The 24,137-nt window shown below is 53.8% G+C and overlaps 1 protein-coding gene across 2 annotated transcripts in view; it reads left to right on the forward strand.

Annotated features, from left to right (window-relative positions):
- The first annotated feature begins 615 nt into the window (after positions 1–615).
- MLLT1 (MLLT1 super elongation complex subunit) overlaps positions 616–24,137 on the forward strand; it is a 67,183-nt gene continuing 43,661 nt past the window's right edge. For both annotated transcript variants that reach the window (XM_025457189.3, XM_025457190.3), the window contains exons 1-3: positions 616–741; positions 9,797–9,977; positions 17,171–17,253. In XM_025457189.3, the coding sequence (XP_025312974.1) occupies positions 730–741; positions 9,797–9,977; positions 17,171–17,253 (276 nt within the window). In that variant the 5' untranslated portion in view covers positions 616–729. The remainder of the gene's footprint in view (positions 742–9,796; positions 9,978–17,170; positions 17,254–24,137) is intronic.

The following is a 24,137-nucleotide window of genomic DNA, read 5'->3' on the forward strand; positions in this document are numbered from 1 at the left end:
CTCGCGGGGTAGGGGGGTTGGGGGGAGAGAAGCGAGTCGCCCAGGCTTTCCCCGCGGCAGACCCAGCGCTGGAGATTTACAGCTGCAGAGCCCCGAGCCCGGTGCGTGACACGGTAGCCGCAGGCGGGGCCAGGAGACAAAAGCGTTCCCAGGGCTCCCGCCCCGAGAGCGGGGAGCTCGAGCCGCCACCTCAGCGGGACCCCGCCGGGCTGCGGCCCCCGCCCGCGCCCCGGGCCGGCTGCGGCCACGAGGCAGCGCCCCCTGCGGGCCGCAGTGCGCAGGCGCGGCAGCCCGCCCCGCCCCCGCCCCCCTCCACGTGCGGCGCACACCTCGCGCTCCCCTCCGCCGGGCTCGCCTCGCGCCTCCCTCCCTCCCTCCCACCGCCCCTCCGGCTCCGGCTTCCCATTGGCTGGGGGCTTCGTCCCTCCGACCGCAGCCCGGCAGGCCCCCGCCAGGCAGGAAGTCCCGCCCCGCGAGCGCCCGTCCGCGCCGCCGATTCGCCCAGGCGGCCGTCAGTCGGGGCGGCGGGCCAGAGTCGGCGGCGGGGGCCCGCGGTCGGTGCGCGACCCGGCCTGGCGGCGGTTTCCGGTTCCGCGGGGCTGGCGGGCGGGCGGGCAGCCGGGAGCGGCGGCGGCGGCGGCGCCTGACAGACAATGAGGGCGGCGGGGCGGCGCTGAGCGGCGGCGGCGGCGAGCGACGCGGGCCCGGGGGCGGGGCGGGGCGCCAGCCATGGACAATCAGGTGAGGAGCGGCCGCGCCGCCCCAGCGCAGCCCGCCGCCCGCCCGGTCCCCTCCCTCCCTCCCACGGCCCGCCCGCCGGGCCCTCCTCGGGCCCTCCTCGGCCCCGGCCTCCCCGCCTACGCCCGGCTCCCGCCCGCCGCGCTTTGTGCTCGCCCGCCGCTCCCCCGGCCTTCCTGCGGGGCGGGGGCGCCCCTCCCCCACCCGCGACCCCGGCCCGGCGGGGGCGCCGCCGGCTTCCGCGGGGCCCCCCGAGACGCGCCCCCCGCCCCCGCCCCGCCCCGCCCCGGGGCGACCCCGTGCGATCCCCGGCCGGCCCCGCGCCCTCGGGACGCTCCTCGGCCCCTGCGCCCGCCCCCAGCCCCCCGGGGCCCCGGCCCAGCCCAGCGTCCCCGCAGGCTCCCCTGGGCGCCCCGGCCCAGCCCGGAGAGCCCCGCCGCTGCCCCCGGGACCCCTCAGGCTCGTCACGTCTGGCCTGTGCCACCCTCCTTTGCAGCCTGGGCCTGTCTCCCTTGCCCTCGGGACCCCGCGCCCCCGAGTGGCCTCGCACTCCCGGCACCAGCACCCACCCTGCGGCTGCTGCTTCCTCAACCCAGTGGCCGGGGTCGGAATCCTCACCCCAATCCTGGGACCTCGGTGCAGCCTCCTGCTTCCTCAGACCTCGGCCCACCCGAAGCCGCCTCGTCCCCCATTCTCTTCCAGGACCGGGCGCCTTCTCTCCCCCTTGATCCTGCCACTGCCTTAGCCTGGGTGACCGTTTCCCCTGGAACTCTGGCTGGGGCCTGGGGTTTTCCCCACAGGGACCCAGGCCGGCGTGGAGCCCAGCGCCTCATCCCCGCAGTGGACGTGGGCTTGCTTCCTCAGGCACTTCTGACCCCGCACCCCCTGCTTGCTCGGTTCCCCCTGGTTTCCAGCGCTGGTCAGTCCCCCGGCCCCTAGTGCCTAAGGGGCTCTCTTTCACCTCCAGACGTCTCTCTCTAAGACCAGGCTCGGGGTGATGGGGGGTGGGGGGGGGCATTTCGTGCTCTCATCTGGAGCCCCCAAGCCCTTCATACACCAGATGCCTCACTCCCCTCAGCTTGGGTCCTCGTTGCCCCTGCAAGCCTGATTCACATTTCCCCCCTCATTTTCCCTCTGAGTCCAGGTCTCGGTCTGCCTCTTCCACCCTCAGCTGGCTTCCCTCCACAGACCTGCAGTTTCCCCAGCCCCCCTGTACCTCTCTCCTTGCATTCAGGGTCTCCCTCTTCCTCCCAGCATCCCCCAGCCTGACGCTTTGGCTTTCAGCCACCATCATATCCCCCAGCCTACCCCATATCCCTTCCTTCCCCAGCATCTTAGAGCCTTGCTCCAAACCCAGGGTGGTTCCCCAGCCTCCGTAAGCTCTCCCCATGGCCTCTTCCCCTCCATCTGGAAACCCGGAGTCCCCCCTTCACCAGCTCTGCACAGTCTCCTTTTCAGTACCCTCATTCTTCCCCTCTCAAGCCCAGGACTGTTGTGGCCCCCAATACGGGGTCATTATTTCTTCATCCTTGCCTACTCCACCTGGCTTCCAGGGGCGCGAGGCCAGGAAAGGGCCGTGGTGTGGGGCAGTGGGGGTGGCAGCTGAAACCTGTAGTCAGCGAGGGCAGGTTGGGGCGTCCCTGGCTGCCGGCGCCACTGAGGCGGCTCTGTCTGCTAAGGAGCTGAGTGGCTGTGAGGTTTCAGGGGCGCGTGGGCAGGAGACCTCCCCTTGCCCATCCTGGTCACCTGTGGTGGTGCAGGATCATTGCGGCCTTTCTCTTGAGAAGTGGGGTAGAGTTTGCAGCTGTCAAATGGTGGATTTCTGTAGCGTGGTGTGAGTTCCCTTGAAGGGACAGAGCTCATTGCCTCCAGCCTGTACTGAGTTAAGAAAACAATATACCTTCAGCGTCCACTCTCATTGAAGCCCCTCTCCCCGCCGCGGGAAAGTCTTGTTGGGTATCACGCAGGCATAGGATGTCGCTCCTTCCTGTCACCCACCTGCCAGTCCACCGAGGAGGTGTCTTAGGCCCAAGTGGGTCTGTTCCCCTATGATTTGCTGAGCCCTGGCTGTTGGAGTGGTTGTCATTTATGTCAGTGGAATGGTGGGGGTAGGTGGCATTGTTGGCCGTGACCAAGGGAGAGAAGAGTCTTGCTTGAGTGGACTGGTGGTGATGACACTCGGGCTGGGAGAGTGAGATCCCCACTGCCCTGTGTGCAGCCGCTAGCACCTGTGGCTGTTTAAATTCAGATGCACCGGAATGAAAAAGTCAGTTTCTTAGTGGCACTAGCCACATTTTAAGTGCTCATTTACCACTACTGAGCTCTTGGCTGCGTTAATGGGCAGCTCAGAGAGAGAACAGTTCCATCACGGCAGAAAGTTCCATGGGGCAGTGCTAGTCTAGATCCTTGCAGAAGTATTTGCAAGTGAAACGGATCCCAAAGGAAAGTATGTGGCATTCTGTGGTCTGATTCTCTATTGCTGGCCGCCTTTCTGCCAGTCTGGGAGAGGCCTGGAAGCTCTATCCCTTCTTTACGGAGGTGACAGTCCCTGGAAGACAGGAGAGAATGGTGTCCTGTCACCCAAGTGGGTGAGTTGGCTGTGTGTGTTCCAGAATGACTTTGGTGCATGGAAAACACTTTGAATCCCCCAGAATCTTGGCTTTCCCTTTCTCCCCCGAAATGCTATAAACCTGTAAATGTCTCAGCCTGATGGGAAACAACAGGACTTTCCCCTAAGGGCCCTTTGCCCTGCTTGCTTTGGAAGGCTTTGATTCTCTTTACCTTCCTGCTGTAGTCTCTAGAACTTTCAGGCTTGGCTAAGAAGGGGGCCTGCATTTAGCTCTGGGCTCCCAACTTTTCTGCATTGAAATCCTTTCCACGTGACCAGGAAAAGTCTTTCTGGTTCCCTTTGCCCTGATTGTAACCCACCTATTTGATTCCCCCAACCCCCATCCTGTACTTTCAGATCATTGTCTGTGGGGTTTGTATTTTGGGGGGTCATGGCTGGGAGGCATGGGATGGTGTGGAAGGAATGGGCCTGAGTAAAGACTGAGCAGATGGTGAGAACATGGAGAAAGGAGGATGGGCACAGTGTCTCTGGGCAGAGCGATGGCCTAGGTGGTGTCAGCATCTGGGTGGTGCACAGAAGTGTTGGGCCTGTCATCTGAGGTGGGCAGCTGTCCCACTGAATTGTGCATTTGAAATGATACTTGCAGATTCTCCCGAGTTCAAATGTGAGACCCATTGCTGTTGCTTGCCCATCCTCTGTTGCTCCAGAAGAGGAGGTTTGTTTCTGATAGTGATGACCCATTTTACAGGTAGGGAAATGGAGGCTCAGGAGGGACCTGAGAGGATTCAGGACCAAGTGGGATTCCTAGGAAACTGTGTCCTTTTCCCAAACCTTGCGGAGAAACTGACTCTAGGGGAGGATTCTCCCCCTCTCAACTCTGAGACTAGCACTGGAAAGTTGACCCACCGAGTGGTTTGTCCTAAAGTTAATCCATTGTAAAGTACTTGAGGTAGGAACCGGAATCCTGTTCACCTTTATGTCCATCACTGTTTGTTTCTTTCTTTTTAAGATTTCTTTATGTATTTTAGAGGGAGAGAATGGGTGTAAGTGAGTGAACTGGGGGAGGGGGCAGAGGGAGAGGGAGAATGTCCAGCAGACTCCTCTCTGAGCGCAGGGCCCCATCCCACGACCCTGAGATCATGACCTGAGCTGAAACCAAGACTCAGACGCTTCACAGCGTAAGGGACTGAGCCACCCAGGTGCCCCGTATCCATCGTAGTTTCTAACTCAGAGTTTTGCACTTGGCTTTGCCAACTGTTGGTTACATAAAAGTAACTACAGATCGGTCACTTTGTAACCAGGCTCACCTGGCCTGCAGATGGATGCCTTTATTAGGGTTGTGCTCTTTCAGACATCTCCCAGCACAGCTTCCTAGAGAACTTTGGTGATAGGCAGTACACCATCTCCCTGTCTGTGGGCATGTGTGCAAATATACGTATGTAATAGGAACCCTGTCCAGGCAGGCTGGTAAGGGTAGTATTCCTGGGAACCCGAAAACGGAGGATTGGGGGTGTCCTTGCATATCTTCCTGGTCTGCACACTTATCTTTTGAGTTTCCAAGGAGACATTCATTGAGCCCCCTCTTGTCCCTTTGTCATGAGCCTTATGCCCTGGGCCAAAGGGACGAGGCCAGATGAGGAGTGCAGGTGCTGGCCAGCAGCCCCCTCTGTGTCACTCTTCAGAAGACCAAGGTCTCATGCAGGGGTTGTGATAGGTCCCTTGGCTCTGTCCCCACCTCTGGGTGAGCAGTCTTCTGCTTGAGAGGATTGTCACTGAGGGATAACCATCGTGTTCCCATCTTTCTCAAGTTCTGATCCAGTGCCTGCTCTTGAGAGTTTCGAGCTGGGTCTGGGGGAAGAAAGTTCTGCAAAGACTGTCTTATTTGATCGTGTGTTGCTGTCACTCTGTGGGGCCAGGACCGTTTCCCGTTTCTGTATGTGTGGACCATGTTGCCAGCAGCCCTGCCAGACACAGTGGCACTTGGCACGGCCAGTCTAGGCCGATGAGGGGAAAAGGCTCTTCGGTGTTCTCTCCTCCTGGGAGGGGAGGGAATTTGTTGTATCTGAGGGAATTAGATACAGTAGCCAAACTCCAGGCATAATTATACCACTTGGTAAAGTATGAATTCCCATGGGGAAATCAGGGCAATTCTTACAGATAAACTCATTGTTAAAGACCTGCCTTTGGGGGCCCAGGCCGAGGATAGGGTTCATGGCGTGTGGGAAGAATCTGATGAGGACAGGCCTTTGAAGCAGTGGAGCTATTGGAAGGAGCCTTGCTCACTCTGCCAGGTATTGGCCATTTGAGTCCACATTTGGGGGGATCTCTACTATTCAGTGAAGAAGGGCCTGGGAAGTGCCCTCCAGGGACCGTTTGCCTGGTTTGCAGGACTTAGGATTACCACCCTTGGGTTCCAGTTGATCTGGAGGAAGCAGTGCCCAGCTGAGGCCCTTAGGCCAAGCCTAACTGTCCCCCCTGCCCCCCCTTTTCCCCTCAGAGCCCTTGAGCTGCTCACTCTACATCTGCAGGTCTTCCAGATGATTTCCCAGAAGTAAAATAGTTAACTCTTTCCAGGGCACGTCTGGAATGTTGCCCCTTTGTCCACAGCTTTTGTTGGGGGAGTGGGTGGCAAACTGGTTCCCAGGGTGCTGGGACATTGCACGCACTCAGGCCGGGTCCCCTGGGCTACTTCCAGCCACCCACCTGGAGTCTGCGCAGAGCGCCTCCAAGCAGCAGGCGGGACAAGTGAGATGCATTCCTTCCAAGACGGTTGAGAGCTTAACCCAACTGGCAGTTAACCTCTTTATAAAGCCACACACCCTTCCTGGAGCAAAAGTTAACTGGTTTACTTCAATTCTTTGGTTCTAACGCGTGGGGAAGGAGTCCAGGTGGAGGAAGGCAGGAGGGGGGCAGAACCCGTGAACGTGGAATTGACTTAGTTGTGCTAATAAATTATCATGACTTGACAAGTCAGAGTAGCTGGCAAGGGCTCAGTTTCTTGCTGGCCTCGAGTTCAAGTAGCTTAAATGTCTTACCGAATCAGTGATTTCTTCTCTAAGTGGCTCAGAATCTGTGTGATTCCCCCATCTTTATTTCTTGAAAGATTCATGCATTCGGGGGAGCATTCCTCTCCCCAGAGCAGCAGCGTCTGCTGTCAGTGGCCCCTCCGGGCTGGGGGGTGTCCAGGCTGAGTTGGCGCCAGCCCCCGGGGCATAGATGCTGCCCGGGCAGAGCTGTGGGCACGGTCTGCCAGCTGCCGAGATCACCCAGCGCCGCTTCCCAACCTTCCTGTTTACTTTGGCCTCTGGAGCGTTTTTTTGGCACTTGATCCTCTCCCTCTCCGACGGAACTGTGGTCTTCCATTCTTTCACAATAACTGCCCTGCCCCTTGTGTGCCCTGGGTAGGAGCCCCAGCTCATCAGAAATGCTGGGAAGGCAGCCCGAGTGGTGAATAGCAGACTCCAGGACACAGCGGCTAACTCCGAAGAACCAAAAGTCAGAGTCGTTTGCCGGTGTATGGTTGTGGTCAGACGCATTTAGTTCACCTGTAGCCCTCCCAGCAATCCAGGGAATGTCCCCTGATTTCTCAGTGTGAAGACAGGTGGGTGACCAAGGCAGAGTTTCTGTACCGCGTGTAAGGGCATCTGGGGATTGCAGTCCACTCGGGGGAACGAAAATACCATTCAGGTTCATTTACGTTGAACGTGGTCCATATGCAATGCTCTGCAGATGGGTGCTTGTGGTTGATTTGAGCATTACTTGTTTATCCAGATGTTTAGTCCCTCGCCTCTAGCTTCTGGTGTGGTGTTTCCCCGTGAGCAGCCCGTCACCTGTCCCCGCTGCCCCTCCACGCCAGCACTCGGCATCGGCAGCGTCCCAGTGCCCTGGGTCTTGGGGTGAGCTTCCTTGTCTCTCCTCTATTCACTGTTTTTTTTCTTTTTAAGATTGTTAGCTTATCCCTCATGTCATCTCTATACCCAATGGGGGGCTCGAACTCATGACTCTGAGATCACATGCCGCATGCTTTGCTGACTGAGCCAGCCAGGCTCCCCTCCATCCACTCTTAAGTCCTGCCAGTTCTCCCATTTCAGACTCGACTGAATCTCTTCTTCCAGCCACTCCCTCTGGTTGCCCCCGCGCAGGCTCGTTGTTTGTCCATCTGTCCTTTTTCTGCCTTCAGCGCTAAACTGTATACAATGGCCGGGGAATTTTTGCCTCAGATACTGTTTCCTTGCATCCATCATCTGCTTACAATCGACTGTCACTTCTGCTGTGTGGAATCTAAATGCTCCGTCCTGATCCCCACCCATCCCTCTGGTGGCCCTGGACGCACCGAATCCCTGCTCTTTTCCCTGTGGAGCCCCACAGCGGCTGCCATCCTCGGCTGGGGGATCGCCTACCCCGTGGTTCACAGCTGCCCCCTCTGTGTGTAGAGCCTCCTGCCAGCTCTTCCGTATCCTGGGATCACCCTGTCCTTATCAGTGTCCTTACTGGCCCTTCCCTCTTGGAAAGTACCACTTAGAATGTGCTGATCCAAGAGGACTCTCTAGTTTAAACTCTCTGGTATTATTGACGCCTCGTGTATGGTGGTTCCAAAACAGAAGTAAAAGGACGAGCTAGATGCGGTCCCTGCGGAGGCAGCAGTGAGCAGCCAAGGAGCAGCAGGGTGGGGATGAAGTGGGTGCTGTGGACTGGATTGTACCCAGACTCCAGTGGAGCTTCTAAGGCATGCCACCAGCTTGGGGATGGTTTGTGTGTGTGAGCGCGCGCGGGCGCGTGTGCACCGCAGCACGTAAAACCTACATGTGGATGGCAGGATGCACTCTGACTTCAATACACTGAAAAAGTGAAAAAGGATGAGCATTTCAGGCTTGAGGAAACAGGTGGGAAATGGGGGGTGCTCTGAGGGTTTGGACTTTATTCTGAAGGAGTGGTGAGCCCCTGAAAGCCAGACCAGCAGAGCCATAGTTGGTGTCTGTCCTTTCCTGGCAGTGCCTGAGGGTGAGGAGGAAGGGTGGACGCCCGTGGTGGGGTCTGTTCCCTGGGGGAGGAATCACAGAAGAGGCAGGAGGACACACAAGGTCAGCTGGGGAGAAAGAGGGTCCAAAGGACAGCAGGCGGTCTGGCGGGGGCGGCGGGGAGGGTGGCTCCTGGAGGGGGAGCTTTGTGGGGAAGTGTGGGCTGCGCTACCCAGCAACTTGCTCTTGGCTGCCTCAGCACTTAGGAACAAGTGTCCACTTGGCCTCCGCTTTCTTTGTAACATTCTTGCATTTGATACTAGGTGTCAGGCTGTATCTATGAGAAGCCTGGGGAGGATCTTACAGACCCCAGTGGATGTTGACAGTGGGTTCCCTGTCAGTGGTTTTGGCCCACCTAGGCGTTGTGAGTGCCTTGAAAGTTTTGTGGCTTTGTGTTCACTGGAGTAGAACTGGCACGAGCTATGTTCCATTTCAGGCACAGCGTCACGCACGTGTGTAATGAAGGGAGCCTGACTGCCGAGGCGGCGGGTCCACCTGGGACCTGTCCCCATGTGGCTTCTTCCTGGTGCCTCCGTTCTCACCGTGAACCACCATTCTGCTTTTAAAACTGAAAGCCAGTGTCTGTGTGGTCTCTGGTGACCCCGAGGGTCTCTGGTCTCCAGAAGCATTCCATGGGGCAGAGGAGTGAACACGCTTTAATCGAGGAGCTTGGGTGACTTGACCAGGGAGGGGAGATGGCAGAGGGGCTCAGGGAGCAGGCCCCCAGGGGACACACACTTGCCCTCGAATCCCGGCCCTACTCCCTACCAGCTGACTGTGTGCGGCTTGGCAGCGCGATCCTGGGGCCTTAGTTTCCTCATTTGTAAAATGAAGTAACTGCCCTCTGGGTCACACTGGGAGAGTTGTATTCAGAGAGCTCTTGGTGAGGATTCCAGCTCCGGACAAGGAGCCACCCCCAAGAGTCAGATGTCAGAGCAGAGCCAACAGATTGTGAGCAGGATGGTCTCCAGTAGTGACAGATGCTAAGGATATAACGATGCGACACAGAGTAACGGGAGTGGTGGTGGGTGCTTTCATATTGCATGGCCAGGGGTCTTCCCAGAGGAGGTGACATTCAAGCTGAGACCTCAGTGACAGGAAGGAGCCAGCCCCAGAAATGCCTAGGGAAAGAGCACCTGAGGCTGAGGGAACCACAGGTGCCAAGGCCCTGAGATAGGAACGAGCAGGGCTTGTTGGAGGGACAGTGGGGAGATTGTCTGACTGGGATAGAGGATGAAGGGGAGGATGGGAGGAAGTGCAGGGCCTCCAGTGGGCAGGCTGGGGAGAGGGGGCCTGCCAAGCAGCTCACATGGAGCCTGGTCCACTGGAAGCTGTGGGTTGGGAATCCCATGGCTGTGCTCGAGTCTTCATTTCTTGCGGTCAGCATTGACCGTAGGTGATGGGTGGGACAGCTCACAGTCCCCTGCTCTGGGCTCCTCATTGATCTGTGCCTGCCTCTGTCTCCCTCCAGTGCACTGTCCAGGTCAAGTTAGAGCTGGGACACCGTGCCCAACTGCGCAAGAAGCCCACCACGGAGGGGTTCACCCACGACTGGATGGTGTTTGTCCGTGGCCCCGAGCAATGTGAAATCCAGCACTTCGTGGAGAAAGTGGTCTTCCGGCTGCATGACAGCTTCCCCAAGCCCAAGCGAGGTGAGTGCCCCCAGCCCGGCGGGACCGAGTGTTGTGACATAACGCATGTGTCATCATTCCTTGAAAGGCTTGTTTCCACCCCCTCCCTGGGACCAGCCGGGCCGCACTCTGAGCCGCTGGCTTGCACCCCTCTCCACGCTGGCGGGGAGGTACCCAGCCAGGATGCAGCCCTTCTCCGACCGTAACATAAAATGGTTCTCCTCCCTCCATTCTGCTTCTTCAGCTGAAGAGCTCATTGTAGGGAAAGCCCAAAGGAGTTGGTGACTGTGCCTTGTGTCATTGTTTAGACTTGGGCTCTGAGAGACATCCAGAGAACATAGCCAGTGGCCAGTGGGTGGGAAGGGCCACTTACTCCCACCTGGTGAGTAATCAGGAGATTGCTTATTGGGCCGACATTTGATGAGAGATGCCGGTTTAAGAATTCGTGATATTTGGGGCGAAAAGCATGAAGGTTCTTATTTCCCTGCCGTCTTGTTTTCTGTGTCTTCCGTCCCTGCTCCACCCCTCAGACCACTGTCGGTTGAGCAGCACTAAGTGCTTCCTACCTATATCCCGCACAGGTCTCCGTTACCTGTGGCCCAGTAGTCTGATGGGGTGGAGAGGTGGTGGGGGGGATGGTCACAGAATCCTTCCTGGGGAATTGGGAATGAAGTTGGTGACCTTCCCGGTAGCTATTTGGGGGCCGGGGCCGTGACTGCTTTTCTTACCATTGAGTCTCCCAGGTGATCTGTGGCACCTCACAAGGGTCTAGTAAGTCGTTTTGTGGATGGATGTGTTGATAAAGGAGAGAAGGACTTTTTTGCTGGAAAAGTACTTCAGGGCGGGGAGAGAGGCTGCTGAGTTCTCCACCCCAAGTGCTGGGGGCCTTGGGGCCATGGGGATTGAGCAGGAGCAGGCGTGGATTGCCTCAGGCTGAAGCAGGAGCACAGCGTGGGATCCCCTGGGGGCCTGTGCCTGTGCCAGCAAGTGGCTTGTGGTCTGGTGGGGAAATGACGTCTGTTACACATGGAGAAAGTTCTGGTTCACAAGGGACAGCAACTGGAGATTCCTAGCTGTGTGGTAGTCATTTCTTTTCCTTCCGGTTTCTTCCATTAGCTCTCAGCTATTCCCTTCCCTTATTTCTTCTTCCTTGGGTCTTCACCTGGGCTCCTTTTCCTTCCTTCCTTCCTGAGTGTCCTGGAGGAGAGCAGCTCTGATTTCTACAACAACAGATGTCTGTAAAGCACTTTTAATAGTAATAATCCGCGGTGCTTACTGGGTGCTTCCTGCTAAGTTCTCCTGTGCGTGGTCCCTGTTTGGTCTCCCTCCAATGCCCTGACAGTGGAAGACAGGCTCCAGAGGGCCCACTGCACAGCCTGTGCTTTAAAGCAGGATCTGCACACTGGCCTGGGGGCTGGGGCACCCGGTATGCCCATTCGCTCAGAGGTATCCACCTTCTGGCGAGGCTGCCTTCCTAGGCGAGGCCTCTGTGCCGCCTTTGGCATGTTCCTCTCCAGTTCTTCACTGTCGCCCTCACCTATCTCCTCTCCTTCTCTCTGGCGTGGCCCCAGGGTGATGGTTCCATCCAGCTTTGTCCTCACCCCATCCTGCCTGGGCCAGTAGCCGAGTAGCCACCAGAAGTAACACACACAAATGGCAGTTTGTGTGTATCATGCAGTTGCTGTCTGCCACGTGCCATGTTTGTGACAGCCCTGGGGCCTCCCAGAATCCCTGCAAGGTAGATGTGTTCACTGAGGTTCAGAGAGGCCCCATAACCGGCTGTGGTCACATGGAAGCGGCACACGCTGAGTTCCAGGTACCTCGGAAATGGGGTGGTGAGTGGGGGCGCTCTCTGAATGTGCCAGTTTGGGGGCAGAGGTGTGATCCATAGCTGAAGCATGCTGATTGTGAAGTCTGGGAATGCAGACACCTGTATGCTGAGAGCAGCTGCCCCAAGTGTGCTGAATAGTGAACACTACCGTATCGGTGACACTCACCTTGCCAGTTGTCAATGAGACATGGATTGGGTTAAAGAGAGAGTGAATTTCATACAGGTCTCTCTTAAATTACACTTGATGTACTTAAAAAATGTTTTTTAAATCAAACATGTGCTCACAACAAACCCAGCAGGAGTGTGGAGGGCAGGAAGTTTCCCTTCCTGTCTCACACTGGCCCTGCTGCCCTGGGCTCTCAAGTCCTTTTTGGGTGTCTCCTTCCCCAACATCTTTGAGTAGTGGAAGGAGATTTGCTACTTACTTTTTGATTTTCCAAATCAAAACCATGTTTTTAACTTCCCAGCTCTGTCCTAAGCCCTCCCTCTAGCGTCTCTTCTTTCGTTTTGTAGGTGAGTGACTTGTGTTCAGTGATTATCTTTGTGACTTTGAACAAGGAGGCAAACCTGCTGGCCTTTTGGATCCTCCAGCGGGGGCTCCCATCACCCTTTGAGGAAGACCTCTGGCTGCTGCTGGCTCTAACTCACGGTTTCTTTGCTCAGCCACCCACATGCCACATGCTTCATGGCCTTTTTCTTTTCTTTCTTTTTTTTCCCTCTTTAGCCCCATCTTAACATATTATACACGTTACTCATCTTGTCCATCTTCCTTCCTCCCCCAAGTGAGAGATTTATGTCTTGCTATATGCAGTTTGCTGCTGTGACCCTGGTGTTGAAAGGATACAGTAGGTGCTTACTAAATATTTATTGAGTGAATGAATGGCTTTTCCAGCCTTGTCAACTTTTGTCCATGCTTTGTGACTTTCCACCTCAAAGAGAAGACCTAAACACCCCTGTCTTTCCTTGAACCTTACACCCCTCCTTTTGGGGGTTATACTTCTGCTCCCAGATTAGGGGTTAATTCTAGAAGTTGGAAACCAACTGCGCTGTTGATTCTGTTCCCTGTTAGGCTGGTCATGTTGCTAGCATTTCTTTCACCCTCTGAGCTCCAGGCCACCCAAAGGAGAATACTCAAGGTCACATCAAGGTCAGATGGGTCCTTTTTAATCCTTCTTGGTTAAAATTATTCCTATTTACTTTGCCTCATGTTGGGGCTATAACTTTAAGTAATTTGCTTCTCTCTTTTTTTTCTCCTTGTGGTGTTCTTTGACGTCCGAAGAGCCTCACTGTTTTCACATCCTCTCAATCATTTCCTTTATTTAGTGGAGTTTTGGAGTTTTTTTCTTCCCCCTCCTGGATATTTCATTCTGGTTCTCTTTATCTTCCTTCTCTAATTAGGATTGACAGCTGTCAAAGCCACCTCTTTAGCCATTATCCTGGGACTTTATTGGTCTCCTGGGGGGATTTATCTATTACCCTATGTTTTGGCTTATTGCTTTACTAGAGGAATTTCTAAAGTAATATCCCAAGAGACTAATTATTTAAGCAATTTCTGAAGAGAGACACATGGGAAATAAATTCTGACTTCTAGTACATTGGAGAGAGCCATTTATTTGGGTCTCTTACTTGACTGACAGTTCGGTTGGGTATAATATTTTAGTTTGAGACTTGCTATCACTGAGAACTTTAAAATACTGCTTCATTGTCTTCCAAGGAATCCAATGCTTCTGGGTTTTGATGGTACTGCAGATGACCTCTTTAGTTTGTTTACTTTTCTCTAGAAGCACTAGGATATTTTTTATAAGCATTGTCTCTGAGGTCTTTTTGTTGTTCTTAATGTTGCTGTTTGGTGTGCTTCATTTTTAACTCTGAAAAGTTTTCTTCCACTTCTTTGACAATTTCTTTCTATTTTTTCTTTTTTTCTTTCTGGGATGCTTCTTACTTAGCCACCCCCCCCCCCCCATGCTTAAATCTTTTCATTTGTAAAACAGAAGCAATTGTTTGTCTCGCAAGGTTGTCCTAAGGAATAATGCATTAATATGTATAAAGTGCTTAAGAACAGTGCCTGGCATACAGTTGGTGCTTTATAAGTATTAGCTGCTGTTACTATTTGTTTAATCTGAATTGTTTCTTTACATCTTCTCCTTTAAAAATGTGTCTTTTTGCACTGTGTCCTGGGAGGTTTCCTCAACTTTACTTTCTAGTCTTTCTTTTGAGTTATAAAAGTACTTTTGTAAGTACTCTGACATCCAAGAGCCTTTTCCTACTCTCTAACTGGCCTTTTAAAAATATTTTGTTTTTATTTGTTGGGCATATCTTGGATCTGAGGACATTGGCTCTAGCTTGTTGTTTTTTTCCCCTAAGTTCTCATGTGTTCTCCTGTTTCTTTGGGCTCTTTCCTGCAGTTGGGAACCCTCACTGAGAGCTCTTTGTAAGGCAGGGTAGGTTTTGTTGACCAGCGGGCTTCTGGTTTAGGGAGTGGACCCCCCAATTTCAAGATGAGGTCATCAGAAGGAAATGATCTGTGATGTGAGAGGATCAGTGTGGCTGGATCTAGGACCCGAGGCCAGGCTGGCAAGAGAAGAGGCTGGTCATGACAAATCACCTTGCAACACCCTTGAGGGGCTTGAGATTGGTCCTGAAGGCAGTGGGGACCATTGGGGACATGGTCCGGTTCACAGTTTAGAATGATCATTACAGCTGCCTCTGCAGAAGATACCCAGGAACGAGCCTGAGGCAGTGTAGCCAGTGAGGTGCTGGGTGGTAACACATGTGAGAGGCAGGGTGTCCAGGCTGGAGCAGAGGCATAGGGTGTCGGGACGGTGGGTGCTTCCCAGAGTGTTTTGGAGGTAGATGTGATAGCACTTCACGACAGGTGAGCTGGGGGAGGGAGGAGTCAGGGTGGCCTTGGATCCTTTGGTGGGGGGGGTGGGCAGTCCTGAGCTCTGGGATGCTCAGAGATGCAGGTTTAAAAGGGGGGATAGGAGGTGGTTTGGGGTGCACAGCCTCCACAGGAGGATGTCTGAGGAGCAGAAGGAGACTGCCTGGAATAGAGATTGGCTGTTGACCTCACCTGTGATAGTGTTCCTAGGCCACCTGGGTTTACTACCTGTTGACTCAGCTTGTTGTCCTGGAGGCAGGGCTGCTCCTTACTTCTACGTGAGCTGACCATCAGACTGAGGGTGGTGACATCCAGAGTAAGCCAAGCCTGTCCTTGTTCCTCTGTCCTCACTCTGGCACCTGACACTGCCAGATGTAGACAGTGCCAGAGTGGATGAATGGATGCAGTTACTGCTGTATTTGGTAGCAATAATAACTCACATATATTCCCTGATGTCAGGTAACAGTGTTCAGGGTGCTGGACAGAGGCAGCCAGGGACACCACTGGCCTCCAGGAGGCTATGCTGTGTGCTATGGCATATCCTGGGGCCGTTTTGGGAGCCCCTTCCCCCCTCCGCCGATACCTGGTGGGGAAGTCAGTCCAGTTGAGTAAGTCTCACATACCAACGGTGTACAAGGTCCTGCCCCCTCAGGAAGTGTTTGCTGTGGCTGGGTGTGGGGACTGGCAACTAGAGGGCCCAGTGAGCGCACTGCTGGGGAGCTGGTAGCTGGCCTCCAGCTCAACTTTGAAGGGAGCAGGGTCTTCAGCTGGAGAGGGTGGGATGGGGTGGAGGGAGCCTCAGACAAGGTTCCAGGAGCCAAGGCCAGCTCACAGCCCTGCGGCTGTCCTGTGGCACCAGACTGCCCTGGTCAATGAGACCAGAGGGGCTCCTGAAGCCTGAGCCACAAGCTGGTCCCTTTCTCCCTTGTGGTTTGCAGACTGGGGTCCCGCACAAGACTTTTCAGTTGGCCCTGCCTTTGAAGGTCCCTAGTTATTCCAAACCTACCCTGTTGGCCAGTTTTGTTGGGACAGATGAAAGTCATGAGATCTTTAACGTGTGATACTGGATGAGGTACCTCAGAGCTGAAAAGATTCTTTTCAAAGAAAAACCTTACACCATTTTAATTTGTAAAAATCCTTTTTCATTATGTTCCATGCACTGTTTTCCAGCAGTTTCCAGCCCACTTAAGAATTACCTGACTGGTGCAGACATGTGCTTAATGGTTTTTCACGATTGGCGGGATGTTTTCCTGTCTCCCAATAGTGATTGCCTCTGGAGAGGGAGAGGTGGAGGACCAGGGGAGCTGACTTGTACTGCTCTGATTTTTCTTTTTCTTTTCTTGTTTTTTTTTTTTTTTTTTTTTTTTAAGATTTATTTATTTATTTATCATAGACAGAGAGAGAGAGAGAGGCAGAGACACAGGAGGAGGGAGAAGCAGGCTCCATGCCGGGAGCCTGATGTGGGACTCGATCCCAGGACTCCAGGATTGCGCCCTGGGCCAAAGGCAGGCGCTAAACCGCTAAGCCACCCAGGATCCCCTTTTTTTCTTTTTTAAGATTTTATTTATTATTTATGAGAGACACAGAGAGAGAGGCAGAGACATAGGCAGAGGGAGAAGCAGGCTCCTCCCAGGGAGCCCGATATGGGACTCGATCCCAGGACCCCAGACTCACGACCTGAGCTGAAGGCAGACGCTCAGCCGCTGAGCCACGTAGGCATCTCTGATTTTTCCTTTTTTTTTTTTTTTCAGAGCAAAAACTTCTCTTTTAATATGTAGAAAACTTAGTTTACTTAAGGAGAACAGTGTCTTCCTGACAGCATGCGTAGCAAAACATTGAGGTTCATTCTGGAGGGCGTGGTTGCTAGAGGTCATTTTACTTGTACTTTGCTGTTCTTTTCAGTTTCATTTTTTTTTTTCTTTTTTTAAATCTCTGGGGTTAACAAGTCTCCATTCAGTCACTTGGGAATGCCTTTGTTAGGCACTAAAATGGAACCCCGGAGAGTCCCAGCAGAGACTCATCATCTCCCATCTCCCCGTGTCTGTGTCACTGGCACCCAGCTGGGCCTCTGTTCCAGTATTTGAGTGAGCAGTGGCAGGCAGTGGATGCTGTCCTCTCTGCTGGGGGTGCTGGGGCCCCACGGGGTCTGGCACCTTACCCGAGTTATGCTCACTGCCCTGATTCGGTTGAACTTGTGCGGCCTGTGGCTGGCAGTGGCTCCTCTGTCTTAGCTAGTCTCAGGCCCCTTCCTGCACCCCTCAGTGGCTTTCCTCCTGTGGCGGGGTCACCTTTCTCCTGCTCTGCTCCTTCTCTGCCCTGCGGTGCTTCGAATTCCATGGGATTCGACACTCCCAGGGGGAGCTGGCCTCCTGAAAAGCCAGTCCTGTGAGGCCAGCTGAGCCCCCGAGAAGAGGCACGGAGGGGCCACCAGTTTACTGCTGCTGGCGGCTGGGCCTTGGAATGTGCGGGAAGCTGATGATGCATTTTTCCCTTTCTTTTTAGTGTGCAAGGAGCCCCCTTACAAAGTGGAGGAGTCGGGTTACGCTGGCTTCATCATGCCCATCGAGGTGTACTTCAAAAACAAGGTAGGATCCTGGAATAGCAGCAGTTAGAAGGACACACAGTTCACAGAGGGGGAGGTCGAGCCAGGGATGCATGTTGGAATCACTCGGCGCAGACATTGGGTAGTGTGCTGGCTCCATGGAGTGTGGTGTCCATCTCCTGTGAAAGGTGGGGCTGGGGAACTGGCCTGCTGGGACAGCGGTGGGGAGTGCAGGCGGACATGGCCTCCCACTCAGTTGCCCTGTAGGTGTGTGTCAGCCATGACATGCCGCGACAGGGCCAGGTTCTGTGGATGGTCTCAGGGGCTTAGTCACCGGGCCAGAAGCAGTGGCCAAGATGCAGGAATTACGTAAACGTCCAGTGGTAGGCCAGTGATTAGATGTGTTTATGGTGCATCTGTACAGAACCTTCAATGACCTGGGGGGGTGGGGGTGGGGGGTTAATATTGTTGAGTGAAAGAAGTAAGCTTATGTATATTATTCATAGAGAAAAGGGATTGGGTCCACCAAAAATGTTAAAAGGGTAATCTAGGTGGTAGGATTGTAAGGGGTTTTTGTTTTATTTTCTTCCATGTGTTTTTTTTTAAACACAATGTGTGTGTGTGTGTGTGTGTGTATATATATATATATATATATATATATATATATATATATATATATTTACATGTGTTTTATTTTGTCTGGGCTGCTATATAAACAACAGAAATTTACTGCTTACAGTTCTGGAGGCTGGGACGCCCTATATCAGTGTGACCACTCAGCGGGGGAGGGCCCTCTCTGGGTCACAGACTTGCTCTGTCCTCAGGAGGTCTGTGTCGGGTATTATTATTATTATTATTATTATTATTATTATTATTATTACTGTTAATTTATTTGAGAGAGAATAAAAAAACATGAGTGGGGAGAGGGACAGAGGGAGAAGCAGGCTCCCCACTGAGCAGGGAGCCTGACCCTGGGATTATGATCTGAGTCAAAGGCAGACGCTTAACTGACTGAGCCACCCAGGTGCCCCAGTCTCTTCCTTAACACTCATCCCATTTAAGAGGGCTCTACCCCCAGGACCTGATCACCTTCTGAGGTCCTACCTCCTCATTCCATCACCTCCTGGAGTTAGGACTCCACATAAGGAATTTTACGGGTCACATTCAAACCATAGCATTTTTTTTTTAAAGCCCAGGGATTAAAATAAAACAAAAACAAAAAAAGAGCCTTTCTGGAGCCTGCCTCTGCTCCTCACAGGCGCCACCAAGAGGCCATGGTGAGCTTTCCTGGCTCAGAGATGTGCTTTTCCATAGGCACAGTTAGACTGCAGGCAGCTCTGCCTTGTTTTAGGAAGGAGAGAGCTCCCTGGGAGGCTAGCTGATGCCACCACTTGCCTAATGAGTCCCTTGTTTATACCTGGCTCTTCTGCAAACCACCAGGCAGCAAGGGCCTGTGGGAGTGGTGCTCAGGTGTGCTAACCTACTGGGAGCCGAGTGCCATTTCGCTAGTATAACTCAGTGGGATTTGGCTGTGGCCCGTCTTGGGCCCAGGTCACAGAAGCCTGGATCATCCCGAGACTTTTGGGGGAGAAGACCCCAGGCCAAGGGAGTGGCCACTCTTGAAAGAGGAGGCCAGCCTGTGTGTGGGGCAAAAGCTCCATGTCTCTTCAGCAAGGGCAGAGGAGGAGAGGAGAGACCACCCTGCTGGGACTGGGGCTGGGCCCGGGCCCTGCAGCAGGCAGTAGGGCAGTCTTCCGAAGTCCAGCCTGGGGAGGCCTCTCAGTGCTCCAGGAGCATGGAAGAGGGGGTAGGGACTGTGGAGGTGGGACTCCTGCTGGGGTGAGTCTCTAGGCAGGTGTCGCTGGCCTCTTAGCTCCCTGGGGGGGAGCCTGTGCTGGGAGGGGACAAAGGCAGCCTGCTGATGGCTGGGGAGCTTGAGTCCATTTGCAGAAAGCTCTTGGTATTCATGTGCACTGGTGTTCTGAGGGGCAGCTGGTGTGGGACAGCTCATTTCTGGGTTAACTAGATTCATTCCTTTGAGGTTTAGAAGCAGTTTGGGGTCCCCCAGGCCAGCAAGGCCTTTATGTTTCCTGAGACCTGTCTGCTCTCTGGTCCCTGACACACAGACCTTCCTCTCTCTACTGGGAGCTGTGTTTGCAGCCATCTGGGCACTGGTGGCACCCATGCAGCTTCCTGGTATCCCCTAAGGGCCTGCCAGGAGGCTGGGGCTGAGCCCAAGGGAGGAAGTCCCGCACAGAGGCTGTGCATGGCTGCATCAGTGGCACTGGCTTGTGGAGCCCTTTCTCCTGGCCCAGGGACCCTTGCTGCTGTCCAGGTTTTCTCTCGAGTTGTTGGCAAGAGGCAGGAGCACTTGATGCCTGTGCCTTAGCTGGCACCTGTCCTGTGGTGGTTTCTATGGCCTCTGTTAGTGGCTGTCGCTGCCCCAGGCCTCCAGCCGGCTGGGGGATGCTGATCAGTTTCACGTACCCCCACAGAAGGCACGGCAGCTCGGAGGGGTCTTGGGGACCATCCAGACCCTGTTCCAGCTTCTTGGCCATGAGCCGCACGGAGCCTTCTGGGGCGCTCACCCTCTAGAGGAGGGGTAGTGCTCAGCGTTGGGCAGGGAGGCAGCAGCCCCAGCCCTTACTGCCTCACCCCTCACCTCGCCTGCAGAGTCTGCTGCTGGAAGCCCCACCTGGGCCTAGGGGCTGCTTTCTGTCTTCCCTGGGCTCTGTGGGGGCTCGTGGGCGCCTGCAAGGACTGCTCCATCGGGGCTGCCAGTCACTACAGGACACAGAAGCGTTGGGTTTTTTTGTTTGTTTTTAGCTTCATTGAGGTGTAACTGACAAAATCATAAGACATTTAAAGTGCAGCACGTGATGATTTGGCAGTTGCATACATTTGTAAGAGGATTTTCCCCATTGTGTCAACTAACACATCTACCACCTTTTGTTGGGTGGGGGTAGGGTGGGGGGGACACTTAAGTTCTACTCTTTCAGCAAATCTCAGGTAATGGTAAATTACCAGCTATAGTCGCCATGTTACACATCAGATCCTCAGACCTTATTCATCCTACAGCTGAACATTTGCAGCCTTTCACCAACCTCTCCCCACTGCCTCTGATAACTACTTTCTACTCTTTCTAGAATTTTTTATTTTTTAGGTCCCACATATAAGTGATACAGTTGGTGTCTGTCTTTCTCTGTCTGGCTTATTTCACTTAGCATAATTTCTCCAGGTTCATCTGTGAGGGATTTTCTTCTTCAAAATTTCAAGCCCATTGAGATTTCCCAAGGTCCAAATCCCAAGCCAAATAATATTCCGCTGTTTGTGTGAGCGCTTGCCACATTTTCTTGATCCATTTATCCTTCAGTGGGTACTTAGGTTGTTTACCAGAGCAGCATTTTTTTCTGATTTTGAGGCTCGAGCCAGGCCCCTGTGTCTCCAAGCCCCTCAAGATTGCTGTGGACTGAGCCCCAGAGAGAGTGTCTCCTGCTCCAGCTTACACAGCAGGTTGGCGGAGAGCCGAGGTGGCCCAGCATTTCCTCCCTTCTGGCACGTCCACTACCTGGGATTTTATGAAGTGAAGTTCACCTCCCGACGCCAGGAGATCATTTCAGTGATTAAGAACACTTGTCGGGATCCCTGGGTGGCGCAGCGGTTTGGCACCTGCCTTTGGGCCAGGGCGCGATCCTGGAGACCTGGGATCGAATCCCGCATCAGGCTCCCGGTGCATGGAGCCTGCTTCTCCCTCTGCCTATGTCTCTGCCTCTCTCTCTCTCTCTGTGTGTGACTATCATAAATAAAAAATTTAAAAAAAAAAAAAAAAAAGAAAAAAAAGAACACTTGTCCCAGAGAAGAGCCGCTTCTCTCCCTTTTTATGTTTTGGTCTGCGTGGGAACTGCACGTGAGAGCGGCCCTCCAGGCTGAGCTACCCTGTGTGTATCGAATCTCAGACCACGTATCTGAGGGTGGCCAGGGAGCTCTTGGAGGGAGAATCAAGTGCCTGACCTTTGCAGTCCTCTGGCTTGGCAGGTGGCTTTGTGGGGCTGGCTACGTGTTCGGGGTGTTTGGGTGGGCGTGGTTGGCGCTGTTTATTGAGACCCCCTTCTCAGCCTTGTGCGGTGGGGGAGACCTAGGCCAGCCACATGCAGAAGCCCCAGGTGTTATGAAACCCAATTTGCAGATGCAACCTGCGCACCCCTGGAGGAGCCACAGGGAAGGTCTCCACCCTGGGCCACTGCGTCTCAGGGTCTTGTAGTGCTCTCTTGAGCCCTGCAGCCGGACTTCCATACTGAGTTCCCAAGGTTCCACCCCTCCGTCCTGCCCCTGGTGGGGAACAAAGGGAATTCCTGGTGAGCCTTTGGCCGTAGGACTTGTCCCTCCTGGGCACAGCACCCTCACCTATACTGGGGCATCGAAGAGGAAGCAGAGAGGACCCCTCTGAGGGTGTTCTAAATCCCTGTGTGCTCTTTTCAGTCCAGTCAGGATCCCTGGACTTTCTTACTTGGAGTGAGCAGGCATATGTGTGTGTGTGTGTGTGTGTGTGTGTGTGTGTGTGTTGCAAGGGCAGGGTGGACCCAGTGCCCCTGGAGCTTCTAGTCCCAGCTCTTTGCCCTCCCTGGCATGCCGCCACTTCCCCAGGTGCCCCTTTAGAGGGCGCACGTGTGCAGCTCACCACCCTTGTGTGTCCAGCAATCCAGGGTGGCCTCTGGTTCAAGTTAAGAGGTTTTGTTGGAGTCTGGTTTCTTGAGGTACAATTTACTTAACAGTATGGTTCTCTCATTTTAGGTATCGTAGGTTTTTAAAATTTCGGCTCGTGTTTCCATTTGAAATCTGTTGGTGCACAGCTGTTTTTTCTGTTTAAAAAAAAAAGGGGGGGAGATCCTGTTCCTTGGTGTTGACTTGTCTGACCGATTCCTGTAGAGGCTCATGTGCCTGGGGCAGCAGTGCCTCTGTGAGCCTGAGTGCAGAACTGCAGCATGTTCTTACTCAGGACAAATGCTGGACTTCTCTGTTCCTGGAGGAGGTTTTGCCCCCAGAGCTCTAGAGGGCGGCCCTGCACTGGGAAAGCCCAGGAAGGCAGGCCTGCTGTGGGAGGGGCCAGGGACTTGTGAGTCCAGCAACACACAGGTCCTGTGGGGTGTGTGCCCTGGGCCAGGTGCTCTGCTAAGCAGGTGCTTACTGAGTCTCCAGAGGAGGCCTGGCGGGAGCTGATCTCCCCAGTCTCTGGAGGAAGGAGCTCCTGGATAGCCGGTCACTTGGTGAAGGCCACGCAGTAATTGGCAGACTGGGATTCGAGCCAGCAGAGCCTGTGATTGTGTATGTACACCTGTTACATACATACCCCAGACAGGCATGACCTAGGGCGTCCGCTGGTCACAAATCCTGGTGTTTGCTTACATCTGGGGGACAGGGCCAGTGTTTTAGGTATTGTGTTCTGCAGCTGTCTGAATGCAGGTCCCTGTTTTTGAAGTTTTGTGAAAATCAGACAGTTGTGGGGAAGTGAACACCAGTTCTCTGCAAAAGGAGCTTCTATAGGTTTAGAGTACTGGTTGAAGCAGGGGCATTATGAATGGATCTCCTGATGGCTTTTCCACCCTGACTATAGGCAAGAGTTGCATTTGGTTCTTCAGCTGTAGGTGAGGGAAGTTGATCTTTGAGACAGTAGGCAGAGGGGGAAGTGAGTGGACAGGTTACTTCCCTGGGCCTCAGTTTCTCTATCTCCAAGATGGGGTTTTCAGGGCTGGTGGGAAGACTCAGAGAGATGAAAGGCAAAGCACTTGGCCCAGTGCCCATCACTTAGGAGCATTTGGTAAGCGTGTGTTATTACTGTTGCTGTGGGGATGGTGTCCTCTCCTGCTGGTTAATCTGCGTAAGAAAGGTGAGTGGAGACAGCAGCTTCTGAGGCCCACAGGCCCAGAGGAGGTCAGGGTTCCAGAGATGAAGAAAGATGACCTTTAGCTTTTCTGGTGAGTGGGGTGGATCTATGCCCACAGGAAAAAAAAAAAAAAAAAAGGCACTTTCTCAAGCACAGGACATTTTCTCGTGTAAGCCTGAGGGGTTTTTAGCCTCTCCTGACCCTGACTATGGCATTGTCCGTAAAATGAAGGAATTCTACTTTATGTGGTGTTTGGCAGTAGTACTTATGTGAGGCCGCACTCCGTCTGACCTGTTGGCAGGATGTTCTTTTACACATAAAGCACTCCTTTACCCCAACGGGAAAAAAAATTGGACTGGGAGGGGGAGCTTTGTCTTATTACAAGAATAATATGTGCATTAGTGAGCATTTTTATTATACCACTTCTGACCCCAAATGGGAGGTGTCCTTTCTAAGGCCACTTCTCCAGCTCTGACTCTGCAGACACTGGTTGGGTGTCCTACAATTAGATTCAATTCTGACATTATCTATTTGCAGCTAGGACAGGCCCCAGAGGTTAAGGACTCGGCCCCATAGAACTGCCCCCACTTGAAATGCCAGTTGCAAGCCCAGGCCTTCCATATTTTTAACTGATGAGTTCTCCCCTCTTCAGGTTACATAATTTGCTAGAAAAGCCTGGAAAACTCTGACAAACGTTTTACTTAACAGTTGATTATAAGGGATACAATTGAAGAACGACCATACGGAAGAGGTGTGTGAGGTTGGAGGTGTAGAGCTTCTGTGTTCTCCCATGGCACGCTACCCTCCCAGCACCTCCTGAATTCACCAACGTGGTGCTCTCCAGGCCCCATTGGTTAGGGGTTTTTATGGAGGTTCATTACATAGGCATGACTGATTAAGATCACTGGGCATTGGTGAGTCACAGCCTTCAACCCCTCACCCGTCTCTGGAAGTTGGGAGGTGGGGCTGGAAGATTCAGTCTTTTCATCAAGGCTTGGTCTTTCTGGCAACCAGCCCCATCCCACCACCCCTGTCTAGGGGCCCAC

This window comes from Canis lupus, chromosome 20, assembly GCF_003254725.2.
Source record: "Canis lupus dingo isolate Sandy chromosome 20, ASM325472v2, whole genome shotgun sequence".
Classification (NCBI taxonomy): domain Eukaryota; kingdom Metazoa; phylum Chordata; class Mammalia; order Carnivora; family Canidae; genus Canis; species Canis lupus.